The sequence below is a fragment of the Alosa alosa genome, chromosome 4 (assembly GCF_017589495.1).
Source record: "Alosa alosa isolate M-15738 ecotype Scorff River chromosome 4, AALO_Geno_1.1, whole genome shotgun sequence".
NCBI lineage: Eukaryota > Metazoa > Chordata > Actinopteri > Clupeiformes > Clupeidae > Alosa > Alosa alosa.
The window spans coordinates 685674-704816 of record NC_063192.1 but is presented as its reverse complement, the minus strand read 5'-3'; the positions used below and the strand labels follow the sequence as shown (position 1 = coordinate 704816).

The 19143-nt window shown below is 39.3% G+C and overlaps 1 protein-coding gene and 1 long non-coding RNA gene across 6 annotated transcripts in view; both read right to left on the bottom strand.

Moving 5' to 3' along the window:
- The window catches only part of LOC125293825 (coiled-coil domain-containing protein 42-like), a 72129-nt gene that overhangs the window by 37889 nt on the left and 15097 nt on the right, over positions 1–19143 (bottom strand). For 3 of the 5 annotated variants that reach the window (XM_048241967.1, XM_048241964.1, XM_048241963.1), the window contains exons 3-4: positions 2700–2804; positions 1622–1822 (exon numbers count right to left, since the gene is read on the bottom strand). In XM_048241967.1, coding sequence (XP_048097924.1) covers positions 1622–1822; positions 2700–2804 — 306 coding nt within the window. The remainder of the gene's footprint in view (positions 1–1621; positions 1823–2699; positions 2805–19143) is intronic. The other 2 variants (XM_048241966.1, XM_048241965.1) reach the window with 1 other exon arrangement.
- LOC125293826 lies at positions 5456–6778 on the bottom strand. Its single transcript, XR_007193437.1, has 2 exons — positions 6563–6778; positions 5456–5750 (listed from the first exon to the last, which is right to left on the bottom strand). It is a non-coding gene; the product is annotated as an uncharacterized LOC125293826 (long non-coding RNA).

The following is a 19143-nucleotide window of genomic DNA, read 5'->3' as shown; positions in this document are numbered from 1 at the left end:
AGATTGCAAAGACTTTTGACTGTGTAAAGAAATAGGTCTTTATTTTAAAACGTTTCCAACTGTTTATTACTTGAATGCAAGATGACGATTGTCACAAACGTTTACCTCTTTTAGGAGAAATTTTAAGCTGACATGCAATTCTGCCCTACAAAGCCAAATAGCAGTATCTGCAAAAATGCCAAACTGAGAAAAATGGCTTTTTGTGTTTTTCTTACACCAAGTATAAGCATCAATTTATATTCAACAACAAGGGGTATAATTAGATAGATCAAAGTGAGGTGAATATTAAACATTTTGTTTTTTGACATTTAGGCAAAATTTGGTAGTTTTATAGGCTATACTGCGCTTTGCCTTTGCATTACTGCTTATACTTACGTAGCCATACAATAACATTTTGCAGTAAGTGTAGCAAGTGATCGCTAAGTTTTTATATTATTTGAGGAGGTACTTACTACATTTTTAGTGAAGATATGCTGCTTGATGCCTTAACAATGGCAACTCTGTCATTTATAAACATTTATGTTAAAATGGAACAAAATCAATCGGGTATTCTTGTAGACTTTCATGTCAAGCAATATTGCATTGCTGCACACCAAAACCTAACCTTTGACACCTTTGCACACTGCTGCTTATATTTATTAAAGTAAATGTTAATTACTTTTTGTAAAAAAAGACTGACTATTTTGAATATGATACTTTCACTGGCATTTAATATTTGTGAGACTGCATCATGATAGACACCTAATGTGTGTGTGAATGGTAGTGTGCCTTTATAGAAGAAAGTCCAGGGCCTCTTTTTTAGTCCCAGTCTGTCCCTGTGCACACACGCACACACACACACACCCTATTAAAGTAAGGGCAAGTGAAACAAAGGCAGAATGCAGTAATGGCAATTGAAATCAAGGCAGTAAGGGCAGATACTGCACTCTGCCTTGGTTTCACTCTACTTTTCTATACAAACTGCAAACTAAAAATGTAAATTTAGCTAAGAAATGTATTAGGTAGCCATATGAAATTTTAACAGATTGAAGAGCAGATCATGTACTTCTTATTTGTGCAAAATTTTTTTTTGAAAAAGTGCAGATACTGCTCTTAGCCTTTGTAGGGCAGAATTGTTACCATTCTATTAAACCTACGTTCACCGACAAACGATCAGGAAGCGGTTCTTCTTCCTACTCGGATACTAGGATCAAACACATGATGTTGTATCTCCGAAGACATTTTGTGCAACAGTTTTGACTCGAGTTTTAGCCAGGTTTTAGCACTGTAAAGTTGAATATGGAGCATAGCACAGGCAGAATCGGATGAGGACGCACTGGAGGGAGCGTTACAGTACTGAACGATGAGATGAGACCTTTAATAACTGACATTCAGTTTTTGTCATAACAAGTTAGGGTTAGGGTTACAGTTAGGGTTAGGGTCAGGGTTCATGTGTCATGACAGTGTCATGTCACTCTTATGTCGATACTGTCAAGTAAAGACAAACTCAGATGCTAAACTGTCAGTGAGGAGAATGGAGTCCACACTGCCAATATGTGCACTGTGTAACGTTGTTGTAGCAGGTTACCCTTTGTGTTGATTGTGACAAAATAGGCGTCTATGTCCCACACAAGTGACCTACCTGCTCACTGACCTGCACCACCTTATCAAGGTAATTGGGGTAAATGGCATTCTTCTTTACGTGGGTCTCCAAACAATTTCTCTCTTGTATCAGAGTCTTCATCTCCTTTTGTAGGACACAGAGGTCCTCCCACTTCTGATTCGTCAGCTCCCTTTCTTGGCCTGCTTTCCGTATGGCACGGCAACGTTTCATTTCATTATCCTGTAAGATGCTTAATGATAAGACTGACATCTCTGCTATTAGCCAACTTTATACATCCTGCACTGCAAAAACAGCTTATCTAATAAAATCTAACCAAGTGTTATTAATCTTATATCAAGCTCATAAAATCTGTATAAGTTCACCTAGCACTTTCCCGTAAAATCATTTGACTTAATTTAAGAACAGTCTGACTTATTTTAAGATGTCTCATAGTGAAAACAAGCAAATTTGTATGCCAGTGCGTTAAGCATATTTGTCCAAAAAACGAAGTAAATTAAGTCAAAATGATATTTTGAGAGAGTGCTAGGTAAGCCTCTTCATACTAGCCTAGAAATCTAGACGCACCCTAGCGGCAATTACATTTGCTGCCAGGGCTAGTCTAGCAACTCTCCGTTGGCTTGTGAGCTCGAAAAATTAAACTTCTATCAGGCCAATCAAATCGTGTATAGAGTCGTTAGTCGGGCTCGACATAATGATTGATGGCAGAGTTGCAACGGTTTGGCTTGGATTCCTTGCTACTTGAAAACAAAGAAGATGGATGTTGCTGTTGGTGAACAGTGTGACACGAGTTAAGCTTTTTTTAAGTTGGCAAAAGTTTGAACTAGCCAACTAGCTCCGCTGATGGGAAAACGCATGGGACTCATAGCACTGTCTTATTGCGTGCAGAGGGAATTTGAAAGACAACCGATTATCCCGCCCCTCGGACTGAGCACTGCGAACGGTGAGTGCCCAGAGCCTACATTTTAATGTGGGTCTGGCTCGTCAGGCTATCTTCATACTAAAAACAATACCAAATAGATTTTTTGATCGTAATACAGTATAAGACTAATAACACTTTTCATTTTTTGCAGTGCGGCTGAACTGGAAAGGGGATTACCTTCAAAAAATTGTCAAATCTCTGTAGATACTCCCTCATCTGTCCTTCCTTGTCATACAGCTCATCCTTTCGTACACGCAAAGCTCTTAAGGTTGTGTCAAAGTCCTTAGATGAACAAAATATGAGTGAGGAAGCCAGTTTCTTAGGGACATGCGCTACTATCCTGACTAGATTGTGTGGCAGCTCTACACAACCTCTGTATGTTATGGTTATGGTATCAGCCTTGATGTATGTAATGTTATACATAACCTTGGTGTATCGGCCTTCCAAAGTTTCTTAAGATCCAAATTAAGGCCATTGATCAAGTGAACAGGGCCATTTGTGTATCAACCTTTATTTGCTTAATCATTTTTCCATTTATTTTCCTTTGTAGTACCCTAGGCCCCCAGGTTTTTGACAAAGGCCATTAAATAGGAAGTGGACCTGGAGGGTATTTGTAAGGAAATTATTATTATCATTGTATTGTGTAAGCAGAAATATTGTTGTGCTGAGTTCTAAGAACAGAGAGTTCAAGTTAAATGTTGTTGTACTGAGTTCTAAGAACAGAGTTCAAGTTAAGTGTGCACCCAGACAGACAGGAACCTGCTTGTGTGTGTGTGTGTGTGTGTGAGATAAGAAGTATGTCACAACGCTATGTCTTGCTTCCTATTTTCTGTGTGCATCTGTACAATAAAAGACACAGCTTTTGGGCTGCAAAGTCAGAGACTGATGGTGAAAGGAATCATTCCTTACACTAGCACGCTCTCCTCGGACAAAGGGCAAAGCCATACTACGTGTTGTGGTTCTTGTATCTATATGTTGGGGTTAAATTCCCTGACATTACCTGGTCCTTTCGAGCCGGATCCCAAAATACCCAAGTTCCTGGGACTGATCGTCGGAAGTTGAAGACTGTGCACAGCCTGCGGTCTAGGACCGTGGAAAAAGCCCCGTACGGTGAATTCCGTGCTGGCCAACCGACGGCGACCAGACCCTGGACTGGATTGACGGGATCCGAATAACAACAGAGCAGAACCATAACAGCGCGAGTAAAAAATAGTCTGGGACTATGTTTGAAAGGGAAAGATCGCATTAAGTTGCTCTTTTCTGTATACAGCTGTTTAAAAGTAAGGATAAACAAAGTACCAAGGGGTTCGAGTCCCACCTGAGTTTATCGGGAGAGTACTACAGGGGGTTTGAGACTTAAAGTAATCAATCATCTGACAAAATTAAGGGCTGACATTTGCTTCCTACAAGAAACACATCTAACAGCCACAGAAATACAGAATCTTAAATTCAGTCAATTTGATAAAATATACTCTTCAACATACAACAGCAAACAAAGAGGTGTCTCAATTCTAATTAACAAAAACATTCAGTTCTCACTAAACCAATCTATCACAGACCCAGAAGGAAGATTCATCATAATAAACGCAGTTTTCAACCATACAACATTTACACTGGCAAACATTTATGGCCCAAACAATGACGACCCATCTTTTTTTCACAACCTTTTCTCCACGCTATCCAATTCCAACAACCTCATCATAGCAGGAGACTTCAACACTGTCATTAATCCCACAATTGACCGCTCAAGCACCTCTGGCAACTCAAGAACTTGGCATTCCACTAACACAATAAAACAATATGTGGAGGACTATGGCCTTAGCGACAGTTGGAGGTTGAGCAACCCCTCTCTAAGAGAATATTCATATTTTTCAACAGTTCACCAATGCTCCTCTAGAATTGATCTATTTATAGTCAGCAACTCACTAATACCCAAGATATCAGATAACACAATCCACTCAATAGTAATTAGCGATCATGCCCCTGTTTCCCTCTCTATAAATACTCAGACATATACCAAAACTTCAACCACATGGCGATTCAACCAAGCGGCAACATTCTAATCTGAACAATGAAGCCTACCCGGAAGTTCGAAAAACTGCAATACATCGAAAATCCGCTAGGGACTGGTCCCAAAAGCGAGCAAATGTCCATAGACTCCCATGTTAAAATGTCCGTTTTCACAGCGTAAATACATGTTTTTAAAGCCTGGTCCCATGGACTTTTATTGTACTTTTCGGTAGTTTCCCAGTGCCTGACAACTGTGAGGGGGGTGAATTTTTTTCTAACTCATTAGTTTAGATCACATTTAGATATAAAATATATGAATAATTAAGGGCGTGGTCGGCTTGATTGACGGCTGACGTCGAGGCATACAGCAGCAGACGTTGCCAGCTGAGTGGAAACCCTGAAACTTTGACGTCTCAGCCATGATTATACACAAAGTTACCACATCCTTTCTGAACATCTTTATTCAAAAAGCTGACATAAAATGGTTTGCTAAGCTATTAATTGAAGCCTACTAACCGACACTTTCAGAAGACTTACGTTCCAGTTTTTCAGGTAAGTGACATTCATTCCACTACTATTTCGCGTAGCACTAGATGTTAGCATTATTTAGCATCGAGTGGGCACTAACTTTAGGCTACGTTAGCGTCATATCGCCTCAAATAAGTTAATGTCGAAAATGATGACCGAATGGCAGAAGCACACACATACATTTAGTTAACTTGAATAAAGTTAACGTTAGGGAAAACCATTGTGCTCCCGTTATGAGTTAGCTTAACGTTGGTCATACTAGCCAGGTGTGAGTCAATGAACAGACAGCTCTAAAGTTAACGTTAGTTCACAAACATACTGGGGCAACAAAGCATGTTCTCGTCAAAAAACCTTTTGTAAATACGCTCTGTGGGAATGCTTAGTCCATTGACAAATTGGTTTGGCATGAGTTTTAATGTAATTCACAGTTCAGAAAAGTTCCATAAACATTTCCAAGTGCAAGTTCAGTGCCATCAACAGTAAGTTTGCTTTCTGATATTTAAAGAACAGAAATGGGTTTGGCATAAGTAAAGGGTAGGTGTAACAGTCCATCAATAGACATAAAGTGAAATGTACTGTATAGTCTCAATGGGTTCAATATCACCACACCCCAGCCAAACCACTTCACGTGGACCTCTAGTCCCAGGTTAGAACCCATGGACCTCCTTGCCGCCTCCTCCCCATGGCGAACTGCCAAAAAAGAAAGGTAAACTTTTCATTAGTACCTATATATCTTACAAGATAATGCAAACCAACACTACTTGTTGTAATCAACAAAAGTACAGTTATTGTACAATGCTGTAGTACTATTGTGCGATTTGAAATGGGTCTTCAGTGACAAACTACACTAATATTGGCATTGTTATGCCAAACACCGGACACTAACTGGATTTAACGTTTTGATAGTAGCCTGACAAGAAGGGGAAATAAGGCAAGCTAACCGAACATGAACGCTGGATCGTGAAATGGCCACCGATGAGAAATTTCAATGTCATCTTAGACCAAGCTACCACTGACAACTTTAGAGCAATATAGCGATTTCAAAACGTGATATTAAGAGTTAATCAAAATGAATTCATGATGTACAAGTTAACTAATACCCTACTACGATTTTGTTATCAATTCACACCACACGTTGACAGAATACAGCGAGCTGGCTGATGTTATTGTAAATTAATTAACGTTACAATGATGGCTGCCACTGAGGATATGAGATGCTAACGTTAATCACAAAACAATAAAGGCAAAGATACATTTTTGTCAGTATGATTTGCTGAACCTGTAACGCTAAACTGCTAAATTACTCTACGTTATTTTACCGTAACTTCAGCAAGGGAAGGATAGCTAACGTTAGTTTATTTTACCTAGAAGCTAGAATCTGCAAACTCAACTCTTCATTCTCAACTTTTCAACCGTTCACCTTTCAGCATACAAAATTAAAAAGTGTCTGAACATGGCATTAAGAAACATACATGAACTTCACGTTAGCAGATCAAACTTACCAGCAAATTATGTTACAGCAACGTCTGTGCCAGTCCATCTTGTAGGCCTAACGTTACAGATAGCTTAGCTGAGGCTGCTCGACTGACGAAGAGGCGAGTTCAACGGCTTGCTCAGGAGGTGGGCGGGGTTAGGATTTCCCAAGGTTTTCCAAGATGGCGCCGCCCATACCCCCCATAAACGGCTTCATAACCGTTCTTCAGAAAATCTATGGGTGACGTCACAGACACTTTGTCCATATTTTTTACAGTCTATGGATTCAACACATCACTGTTAGAAGACCCCGACTTTACAACCCTTATAAGGCGAGAGTGGGCATTCTTTCTGGAGATGAACGACTCTCCGGACTCCTCTCCTTCACTGCTATGGGAAACTGGGAAAGCCGTAATCAGAGGCAAAATCATTTCATACTCCTCATATAAGAAAAAACAGCAACAGCAATTGGAAAACACATTGGAACAAAATATCAAACATTTAACAAATGAAATATCCCACCACCCCAATGAACCAAAACAAAAAGAATTAAAAAAACTCAGAACACAACTTGACGAGATCATACAGAAAAAAACGCAATACCAAATGCAACAACTGAAATATAATGGTTTTCAATACAGCAATAAAGTAAACAGTACATATTTGGCAAATCTACTCCAACACAAAAAAGAGAAATCAATCATCCCATCCATTTTGGACTCTGCAGGAAACATTAATCGAGACCCACAGGATATAAACAACATTTTTCGGAACTTTTACATCAACCTCTATTCCCCCACCCACCAACCAACACAACTGGAAATAGACACCTTTCTAGACAATGTGACTTTACCCAAATTAACTAAAGAACAAACCAACACTCTAGACGCACCTCTTAGCCTCAACGAACTCACCGAAGCACTCAATAAAATTCCTAGCAACAAATCACCCGGGCCAGATGGACTCCCAGCCGAACTCCCAGCCCACACACATGAATACAGCAGCTATGACCTTATTGTTAAAACCAAACAAAGATCCATCTCAGCCCTCTAGCTACCGACCTCTGTCACTACTGAACACTGACTTGAAAATTATCACCAAAGCACTAGCCACCAGAATAGAAACAGTCACTCCCATACTCATTCATCCAGATCAGACAGGCTTCATTAAAAATAGACACGCCACAGACAACCTCCGCAGACTGTTCAACCTAATCAATATATCACAAGAATCACAACAGAAAACCATTATCATTTCACTTGATGCAGAAAAAGCTTTTGATAAGGTAAATTGGTCTTTTTTATTCAACACTCTCCACAGGTTTGGCTTCGGAGAGTCGTTCATCCACTGGATTAAAACATTATACACATCACCAAGGGCAACAATCACCACTAACGGAATCACTTCACAGAGTTTCACACTGCACCAGACAGGGATGCCCACTCTCGCCTTCCCTCTTTGCCATCTTCATTGAACCCCTTGCAGCCGCAATACGACAAAACCACATAATCAAAAGGTATTCAGGCAGCAAACGTACAACAGAATATATGCAGATGACCTTTCAATATCATCAATAGATTCTCTAGTGTTTCACATTACACCATCAACTGGAACAAATCAATCGTACTGCCCCTTTCCGATAATGCATGGGATTCTGGAGCTCAGGATACTTCCCCCCACTTTCAAACTGGCAACATCAAATACCTAGGGATTCATATTTCCCCCAGGCTGTCAGAGCTTTTTAGCCTCAACTACACTCCTCTCCTCAGGAAAATTAAAGAGGATTTCAAAACACCCACTCACACTCATCTGAAGAATAGCCGCCGTCAAAATGAAAATTCTCCCTCAGATTAACTACCTCTTCTCCATGATCCCCACTACTCCCACAGACAATTGGTTTAAAACTCTCAATTCAATAACAACGCAATTCTATTGGAAAGGAAAAAAACCCAGAATATCACTCTCAACACTGCAAAATAAAAAATCACATGGCGGCCTTGAGGCACCAAACTTCCATCACTACTTCCTGGCAAATCAGTTACAATACCTAGTTAAATGGATCAACATACAAAATCACAATTACCCATGGCTGGAACTAGAACAAAACCAATGTACAGATATCAGAATAGCAGACCTCCCCTTCTACTCAGAATCAATCAAAAAATCCAACTTCTGCCAATGCATTACCATCAATTCAACTCTGACAGCCTGGTGGAAAACAAACCAAATCACAAAATCATCACTAGCACTAAACAGGTACACCCCACTCTGGCACAATCCAGTGTTCACATTACAGAATAAACCTTTCCACTTCTCCACATGGGCACAAAAAGGAATCTCACATTTTCACCACATGTTTGACAACCACCAATTCATGTCATTCGATACACTGACACAGAAATATGGGGTTGGGAGAGAACAATTCCTTCATTATCAACATCTTAAACTTAAAATTAAAGATAAAACAAGCCTCACCAACAACACATTACAACCATCTGAACTTGTAGAAAAAATTATGAAAATTAGTAACTTCAAAAAATTAACCTCCCAGCTATATATACTGAGCACAAATCTAAAAACAACAATAACACTCCCAATAACTAAGTGGGAAAATGACTTGGCGTTCTCTCCCAACCCTGATTATTGGGAACAAATCTGCAATAACACATTTTCCATGACCACTAACACAAATTTACAGCTTATTCAGTATAAAGTCATTCATAGATCTCACATCACTCAAAGTAAAATGTTTAAAATGGGCTTAACTAATACAGATATTTGTTCACAATGCACTTTAGGTAGCACAGACGATCTATCATTTTTAAATTCAACAAAACCATAACCCCAAACTCTCCCCCCTTTTCCTTGCCCCCTTCTCTGTCTTTATCTATCTGTCTATTTGTTTGATTGATTTGATGATTGTTTGATTAATTAATCAATTGATTGATTAAACTTAATTTATTTTATTTAACCTTATTTCCTCCTTTCCCCCCTACATTCACCACTTTACATATAGACACACACTAGCAACACCCAAACATAGCATGTTACCAAACCCCTTTACCATGACCACTCACAGACCTTTCCATTCAATTACAAAAAAACTGAGTCCCATCCTGTCAGCTCTGTCATCGTCCTGTCCCTCTGCGTGTCTATCTGTCTGTATGTCTGTCTGTCTGTCTGTATGTCTGTCTGTCTGTATGTCTGTCTGTCTGTCTATCTGTCTCATGTCTCACTTGTCTACGTTACCTTATTGCGTTTCATGTGTTTTTATGTTTCAATTCACGTGGTGAGGTAGGACAATTGTATTTGCACTTTGAAAAATATGTTACTTAAATAAAAATAAAGTTGTCCTCCGAAGAGGGGGGGTGGTGGTGGGCAAAAAATAAAAAATAAACAGGGGGTTCGAGTCCTAAAAGTGTCTCCAAGAAAGGGACAATTTTAAATGTGTTTTGAATGTGAGTGAATGAGGGGATTATCTGTAAGTTAAAACGAACATCAAATCTGTGAATTGACACCGAGAAGAGGGCTGGACCTAGCGTCTAGAAGCTTGCTCTCTAGATTTGTTGTTTGCCCATTTGAGGACGATACAGTATAACCCCCTTTTTGCAAAAATGGGTAATACCCAAGACAAAGAAAATGTTTTGAAAGGTGATGCCAAATTTATGGCCAAAATCCACCCAGGAACTGAAAATTGGTTAACACGATGGAAAGATAAGTTCGAATTTGAAGGCAAATTAACAGTTCCTGGCTGTTTGAAATTGTTACGCGACATAATGATGCACCACTCGAAAAAGAAAAATGGTATAAAAACACAGCATCAAAAAAGAGATGGATGCAGCTAAATTGTGGTTGGAGGAGGCAAAAAAGCGTAAAAATAAAATAAAAGAACGACAAAAATGTACCGTAGCGTATGTAAAAGAGGAAGACAATATGCTTTACACCTCATCACCTCCTTACAACGGACAACAACAACAAGCAGCTGTGGTTAGTGCCTCCGTGTCAGCACCGTCGCCCGCTGCGGCTTCACAGCCCCTGTATCCCACGCTGCCACGAGGATGGTCTCTAGATAGAGAGGTCCCCAGAACACGGGCACGGCGCGATGTGGGATTGGTCCCCTAAGATGGGCAGAGGGGTGGGAGAAGTGTTAAGTAAAAGAAAACCACCAGCCACTGCACATACGCATCTGTATGATGATGACGTTGATGATTTTGATGATGGCAAAACGCCAAACTGGCCTCCACCGCCGCCCCAAATTGATACATTCCCGATGGTGGAATTGCCTAATCCAACATTTAGGCCAGCCGATCCAGAAACTGCTGTCAACCGTCGAATAATGCATGTCTATAGGACATGGACCCAGGAGGACGTAAAGAAGGCCGTCGAAGGCATACCGTCTCACAAGGCGCAAATTGACTAATTCTGCGACGAGATGAAAAATATAATAACGGTGTACCATCTGAATGGGTTCGAAGTCGAACGTATGTTTCGCTGTAAAATGGGCTCCGATTGGAGCCGCGTGAAGGATAGTTTCGTAGACTCCAAAGGCTGAGCTGGTTGCCCGGCACGTCTCCCGCTTCAATCAATAGGTGGTCTGAAGCCTACTGTACGTAATCACCAGACAGGAACTGCTGGTGTATCCACTGCACCACACATGACGGGATGATGACCCGACGACTAGGTCCTAATTAACCCCAGCACTAGCTTACAAAGCTGCGATAGGCAAGATGCCTCAAACGCCTGAAGGGACAAGGAACAGAGCTCTCTGTTCAACTGTTTTCAAATGAAGAGTTTGGTTCCAAAATGCTATATTGACCAAAAGAACTTTGATAAATTATTATTTGTTTCGCAAGTAATTTCAGTAGAACTGTAATTAGCCATTGTTAATTGATTTATCTTTACTCAATCAATCAAAACAACAAAACAGCAAGTTGATTGATATTACCTGAAATACACAATTAAATAACATGACTTTTTAATGTTTTTAAAAATGGAGATATAGTGTTTTGAAACCAAACTCTTCAAATATTACCTCAAAGGTTCATACTCTATGGAAGCTATGGGGTCATTCCACGTCAATTCAACCAGGGCCCACGCACTTAGGTCTCAAAAAATTCTGAAAAAATTACCAGGTGTACCTATGTTACCCAGGAGACACACTGTAAAATTACTCTTATGTAAGATCAATACTTTCCAAGATACAGCCAGTTTTACAGGGGGAGGGGGGTGTCGATTTTGTTCGGCCTCTTTTTTTTGTCAAAGTTCACAAGCCCACAGCACAAGAACTAAACCATGTAGGAGGCTCAAATTTTGCATGCTGGTACATAAATAGGAATAGTATGTAGCAAAATCGTCACGTTTGGTCTGGATAATCCTGCATGGTCATAGCTGTCCCTCAAAGTTGATACAAATTTTATTGGAGTTTTTTTGTACTCAACATAGGCTCTTGATTTATTTTCCTTACTGAGATAAGTAGAAACACTCTCACAAAAAACAATGAACAGAAAATAAATTCCTTCAGGGTCTGAACAGCAGACTTTACAAGTCTAAAAAATCATTTTGGTTCTCATTTTCAGAGCACCCAAACACCTTGTGGGAATATACAAAGATTTTTTTCATATTTTTTTCTTTATTCTCCATGATCTTTTCTTTTCAAAAACACCAATTTGACTTGTCTTATGCAAATCTTTCTTTTTCACTTTCCACCCTGAACATGGGCAAAATGCACCATTGACATCAATATGTTTTGTATAGAGCTACCACAGGTTACTCTATTCAACCACAGGTGGCAGTGTGGTGACTCTATATAAAACATATTGATCTTACATAAGAGTAATTTTACAGTGTGTCTCCTGGGTAACATAGGTACACCTGGTAATTTTTTCAGAATTTTTTGAGACCTAAGTTCGTGGGCCCTGGTTGAACTGACATGGAATGACCCTATGCACTATTGTCATCAATGTTTACATGCATACAAATTACCATGCGCGGATCTACGGGGTGGCAAAGGGTGGCAACTGCCACCCCTGGGACACAGTCTTGCCACCCCTGTTGCCACCCCATTTATAAATCAGATAATATTTTTTTAAGTATATTTTATGTTCATACATGTTGGACTGTGAGAAGGTGTGAAACCCGCACCAAACTCCTCTCAAACAGAAATCGCCGATTTAGAATCCCCCGCCCCCTCACAATGGTTTCACCCATCACCATCAGCGCATTGACCCCTGCGAAATTTCACCATTGGCAGCAGATTGCACAGTGCATGCAACTATGTGTCAACTGTCTGTAGGCCTACAACGAAGTGGTAAGTTTGACCACCAAGTCGAAAAAGTCCATAATCAGACCCATAGTCAGTCCATAAATCAGTTAACCCGGCAACAACCTCACTATACGTCATTTACATCCGCAAGACTTTGTCTCATCGAATTTTTTGATGATGGTCAGGTCAGATAATAAGGGCATGCTCATGCGTAGCTTAACGTTTAACATTTAAAGTCTATTTGTGTGTGTCGCTAGTTTATATCATTTGATTGTAGCCTAAATACTGCTGTCAATGTCAACCCATTAATACACGTGATAATTCAACATGGGTTCTCAAAATTGTCATGCATCCACTTTCCCAGCATCTATGACTATCCAAATTTGGTCGACATGTCAAATCAAACTAGAATATCTAATCGGTGTCAAGCTGGTGGCGGTTGCGTTTTTCTTTTTCCTTTCTTTTCATATATGGTGTAAATCAATCTACACAAGTAAAAGTACAGTTACATGACTGGAATTCTACTCAATCACAATAAGTAAAAGTAGCCTACTATTTTCAAACAAACCCTACTCAGAGTAGGCTACTAGACTAGACGTTTGATGATGTCAAAGCACATCACATATGAAGCGTTGTGCATGAGATGTAATTGCTTAGATTCCAGTTAAATCTTCCAGTTTCATTGGGTGATAGATTTCAATCATTTGCTGGTAGATGAACCAACAAGCTGAGGCCAGCACAGGAGTTTGTGTCCTCAAGAAATTAACATGTTGCTTGTTCACTCTTGTTTGAGGTTGTTTCTTAATAGGATATTTATAAAGGTACTTTAATACAGTATACATGTACTTCATTATTCACCACTTTGTGAGTGAGTGAGTAGCCTAAATTGTGAATGGCAAAACATAACATTTGGCACTAAAGATCAGGGACTGATTTCCATTTGGGTTCGTTCTGAGCAAGAACATTATTTGATCTCATAATATTATAATACCTATATAATATTAGGTCTTAAAAATAATAGCCTAACTTAAAGGCACAGAAAATGTCCTTGCTTTAAGCCTTGCAATAGCCTAACCTATGTATGGTGCTACCAACTGCATGACAGGCCTATAAATATTTGCCTAGTGTCTCTGGTATCTTATTTCACAAATTGTTTCAGTAATTTAGACTACATACTTGGAAAAGGCAGTTAGATAGTGTTGGATATTAATATTCTTTTTTTATCAACTAGTAGTTCTAGCCAATTATGCAGGGGAGATACCGATTCATAACATCTGACTAAATTTATCTTGGGGTCTGGGGAACACTGTGTGGGCAGGTGACTTTCCAAGCCTATGGAGTTTTGAATAATATTCAAACAAAGGTTAATCGGAATGATAAATACTGTTATTAACCGGTTATCTAAAATGGAAAATTACGTTTTCACTCCGGAACAATTGGTTTTGCTCCTGTTTTCAGTTACATCAGTGGTTCTCAACCTTTTTTGAGCAAACGCCCCCCTGACCTTACTTTGATCCTCTGGCGTTCCCAGCGCCCCCCTAGGTTGTACGAACGCCCCCATTGAGAAACCCTAAGTTACGTCCTTCCAAAAACTGTGTTCGTTTCCGGTTTTCATTTTCATTCTTTGAACCGTTTCTAATCCCTGCTAAAGATATTTGGCCTTTAATTGTAGTGGGGGTTGAAGTAAAAACCTTCCAAAGAATTAAATAATTGAATTAGATACCCATACCCAGTACTTAGTTACTGTCCACCAGTGTGTGTGTTTGCATGTTTATTAGTGAGGTGGTAGATTAATAATTACATTCTTGTTATGTACATTTTAAATTGTTGTATTATAATAAATCCAAAAAGAATGTTTTGACTAAGAAGGTACTTACTTGACTGAGTCTTTATTGAATCAGATGGAAATGTTTTGACAGTCACAGTCATTGTTATCATTGCAACAATCCTGCATTGGGCTCCCCCTATTAAGTCAGGTTCTGCTCAAGGTTTCTTCCTGGAATATGGGAGTTTTTCCTTGCCACAGTTGCCATATGGCGTGCTTGTGGGGGGTAAGAGGGTTAAGGCTGCCAGTCTTATGACGCCATTTTCTATATTTTGATATGTTGCTGAGTAGATCATAAACAGCAAAGAAAAGTGATTGATAATGACTGACTGACTATTATTGTGTTACATGCTTCAAATGTAAAGCACTTTGAGCTGCATTCTGTGTATGAAAGGTGCTATACAAATAAAGCTTATTATTATTATTATTATTATTATTAGAATCTTGTTTCAATCCATATAACCTAAATCTATTGATGGCTTATTTTATAAATGTATCCATATTCCCTCAAAACTAACTAGAAGAAATCATTTGAGGGGTCATTTTTTAAAAGAATTCTCTGGGGGAACATACCTCCAAACCCCCCTAGAATTGCTTTTTGACACTGTATAATTTAAGTACAGACTACACAGACTGTATAGTGATTACACAGAGAAAATTCACAAATTCACATAAGAATAATGAAATCCGTTTTGTTTTGTTTCCAGTAAGAACTTCATGCTTATTACAGGGAAAAATCTCTAGATCAAAGAATAATGCTTTTGTTTTGTTTAGTAAGAGCTCTTCCTCTTGTTCTGTGCCTAACAGGTCCGTAATCATATTTGTAAATGTTGTAGATACTTTGTAGACTGTATGGGTTTAGACACATAGGTTCTAGGCCTGGATGTTCTGTCATGCACATTATGGGTACTGGCACTTGGCTCATTTGTCTTACTACCTAATAAAGAAAATAAGACCCAAGAACTACTGTGTAACAAGTGACCGGCATCATTGTTCAGAGTGCTACATGACTGCATGGACAATATTGATTCAGGAAGCAACATGTTTTCCAGTCAGACTTTTATTTACAAAAAAATGTTATCACTGATTTATTTTTTTTACGTAACAATGTTTATAATACAGTATACAGCTGGCTGAGACGACTGTATAGTGAATTGGTGAGATTACTCGTTTACCATTACATATTAATTATAAAAAATGTATCATTGATTAGTTTTCTTTACATAACAATGATTATAATACAGTATGCACCTGGCTGAGACTACAATGAACTGGTGAGATTACTCGTTTACCATTACAAGTGTATTGTTGATGTATGTTGTGTATGGTAGAGATGTCATAAACATGCGTAGCCTAGTTCACTAGTAAGCATAGCTAGTAAGCTACTCATCTAAAGGGGATGTTATGCTAGGATGATCAGACATGAGATCATTCTCAACAAACCGTGTAGTAGCCTAGCCTAAAGTTACATCCGTTTTACCTTTGTGATTTCTCTGCAGCAGACGTTCTCCACTTCATTGGGCATTGTGGCACAATTCCCACAAGTGCACCTAAGTAACAAAGATGTTATAAGTTATAACTATTTTGGCAGACAAAAGCAGTTCATCACTTATATAACATGTCAGGCAGGCAAATAAATCTTGTTATCGAGGCTTGAATAGTACGAGTAACCTACTAGCCTCGGGCTAAATTAGACGCTAGGCTATAGAGATACATTTCGTAAATCAGGTGTGGATAATAGAATAAACAAAAACTTACCACAGTGAAACGTCCTGGTCCAATCTAACATCGCGCTCATCATTGGCTCCATCAGCTCCATTATTGCTTTCGGGGTCGGATTCTGGTTCAAATTGGTAAGGCAGCACTGACGCCATAATCGCCTAACTTACAAATGTCTGACGAGACGTTTTCTGTCAGCTCCAAGATTCTAACTGCCTCAAAATTCTCAGCAACCAGGCATTTCACATAGATGGTGCATTCAGAGCACCTCGAAATGACAAGGACCGCCCCCATGGCTACTTTGTTTTTCCGACAGCAAGTGTTCATGTTCTTTGCCATCGGAATGTGTGACAAACACGGATGCCACAACAAAGGTTAAAACATACACTCACTAATCCTAAACAAACAACTGTATTTGCTTAAAATATAGTGTAAGATGCTCGTGAAAGAAAGATATGCAGCTTCTAAGTGATAAAAAGGGCAAATTCCCAAGTTCACATTAAAACTGTTGGACATGAAAGGCCACATGGACTACAATCGAACTACAACATGACGACAAAAGTGATGACGAGCCCCTAACTGGGCAACTCTGTTAGCAAAATCTAGCCCCAGTTTCCGACCTCTGACCATAGACAGTAAAAGAAATGGATGAACAGACTCCATCGTTCTCAATGGGAGGGTACTGAGTCATTTTTCAGTTGGTCCCCCAGTACTGCGCAGACTCGCACTTAACTTTGTGACGTTAGCCATCGAACTGAATCTTGTAACTCATATTATAGATACACAGAAATTCTTCTCACACTTCCTTCGCCTTCAAAGTCATCAAAGTTAAACATTTATTTATGTATTATTATTAATATCATCCTCACAAGTGATATCAAGTCGTGTTAATGTTGAAACTACCACACATGATCATCTTCAAAAACAGTCATGGTAAAACAAAACAAAAAAGTTATAGCCTTGAGGCTAATCTTCTTTCCACTTTTCTGACCTACGGTCAATCCATCGAAAACCTCTGAAATGATTCTCGTTAGACTACCTAACGGTAAAACTACTGTTTTTCATTAGGTTTACTTGCCTCTATGCTTTACCTTAACATAGGCTACAATGCTATTGTAGGCTACATAGCTTTGTTCACGATTTTCAGTGCTGGCTGGACTACGCTTCTTATCCAAACAATACGGTTATCTCCCTTCAGTGCGTTAGCTTCCCTTCAACCGGACATGCTAAACATTCTTCTTACGGGAACCTAACGTTACGTACGAGGTAGTCGAGTCTTGTTTTGCCTTTTATTGTTTATATAGATAACACAGAAGCTAAAATATCGGCACATGATATATGTTATATGAAGTTATGGGAGTTCAAAAAAATCCTAAATGAATGGGCGTTCTATGGGGTTAGCAGAGAGTTGATAACCACCTCTACATCGATGCTTCTACTTCCGGGAATTCGCCTGCCCCCTTGCCTCTGATTCACACATTAAGTGACGTGAATGATGCGGAATGATGATGTTTTCACTCGGAGAAAGGTTTTTCCGAAGCCCATGAACGCTAGGAGAGTGACGCCCCTTCCGTTTGCCTCCATGGGACCTATATTTCAAAACATTTTGAACGCTAGTCTATGGCGAAAAAGAAATTATTTTCTGGTCCCGGTTGACTGGTGCCTTGAATTACCCATATGATGTTTGTCAATTTTAAAGACAATTTTTCATGTAAAGACATTTGCAGTTTGTTTCGTAACTATTGAATTACAACATTGTGAAAGATCGTAATTCCAACGACTACAAACCCATCAGTCGCGCTAGTGACATTAGCTCATTCACAACCACACTAGATTGTACAAGCATACCAGCAACAGGTCTTAATTGGGTTTTCCTTGCCGATGAAAATACCATGAGTCAGAGGATTAAACACATCAGGTAAGTTGTATTCGTCCATAGACTGTACATTAGATACTGTTAAGTGACATAGCAGGCAGCAAGATGCAACCGTTAACTAGCATAACAGCTAATCTTATCGTTTCATTACGTTGGTGACATACATCGTTCGAGAGTGGATTCGCACAAAACCAACATAACTTTTGAAGTCTATCGAACAACAGTACTTTCTTGACGTAAAACATTATCTTTTAAATTCACGCACATCATGTGAAATTCGTGGCACAATTCAAACTGGGCCAAAAAATAATTGTTATCTCTCCATTAACTCCCGTTCATATTTTTTTGAAAGATAGGTCCCTTGTAGCGGAAGTAAAACGGAAGTTACTGGGACACTATAGGGGTTGTAATCAGAGAATGTCTAATAAGGGGAGAACTGCCACTCTCGGAAAACTTCCGGTTTCTGAACTGGTTGCAGTTCATTCTGTGGTTCCACATGAGGGCGCTCGTCCACGAGTGCAGAATGCATGGAGGTCTATGGAGCTGTACCCCTCAAAATCCACTTTTCTCGGGATATAATTTTTTTTCAAGTAATTTGAATATTGTATTCGAAAAGGGAGGCAAAGAAAATACACTTGGTGGAGTATTATAGTCACTTAATTGTTCTAAAAAGCCTTTCAAATGTGTCAATGATGTCACTCATTAGCGCAATGCTAGCGTGTTATGGGCAACAACGACCCAAACTGTAAGAAATCAAAAGGACATAAGTACTCGTTCATTCAACTTTTGACCTATAACTCATGTTGAAGTTATACAAACTACAATCAAATCTGAGATTTGTCAACGACAATCAGGTGAAAGAGACAAATTTAGCCGTCTAGCTCCATTGACTCACATTCATTCTGCACTCATGGCGATCGCCCCCAGT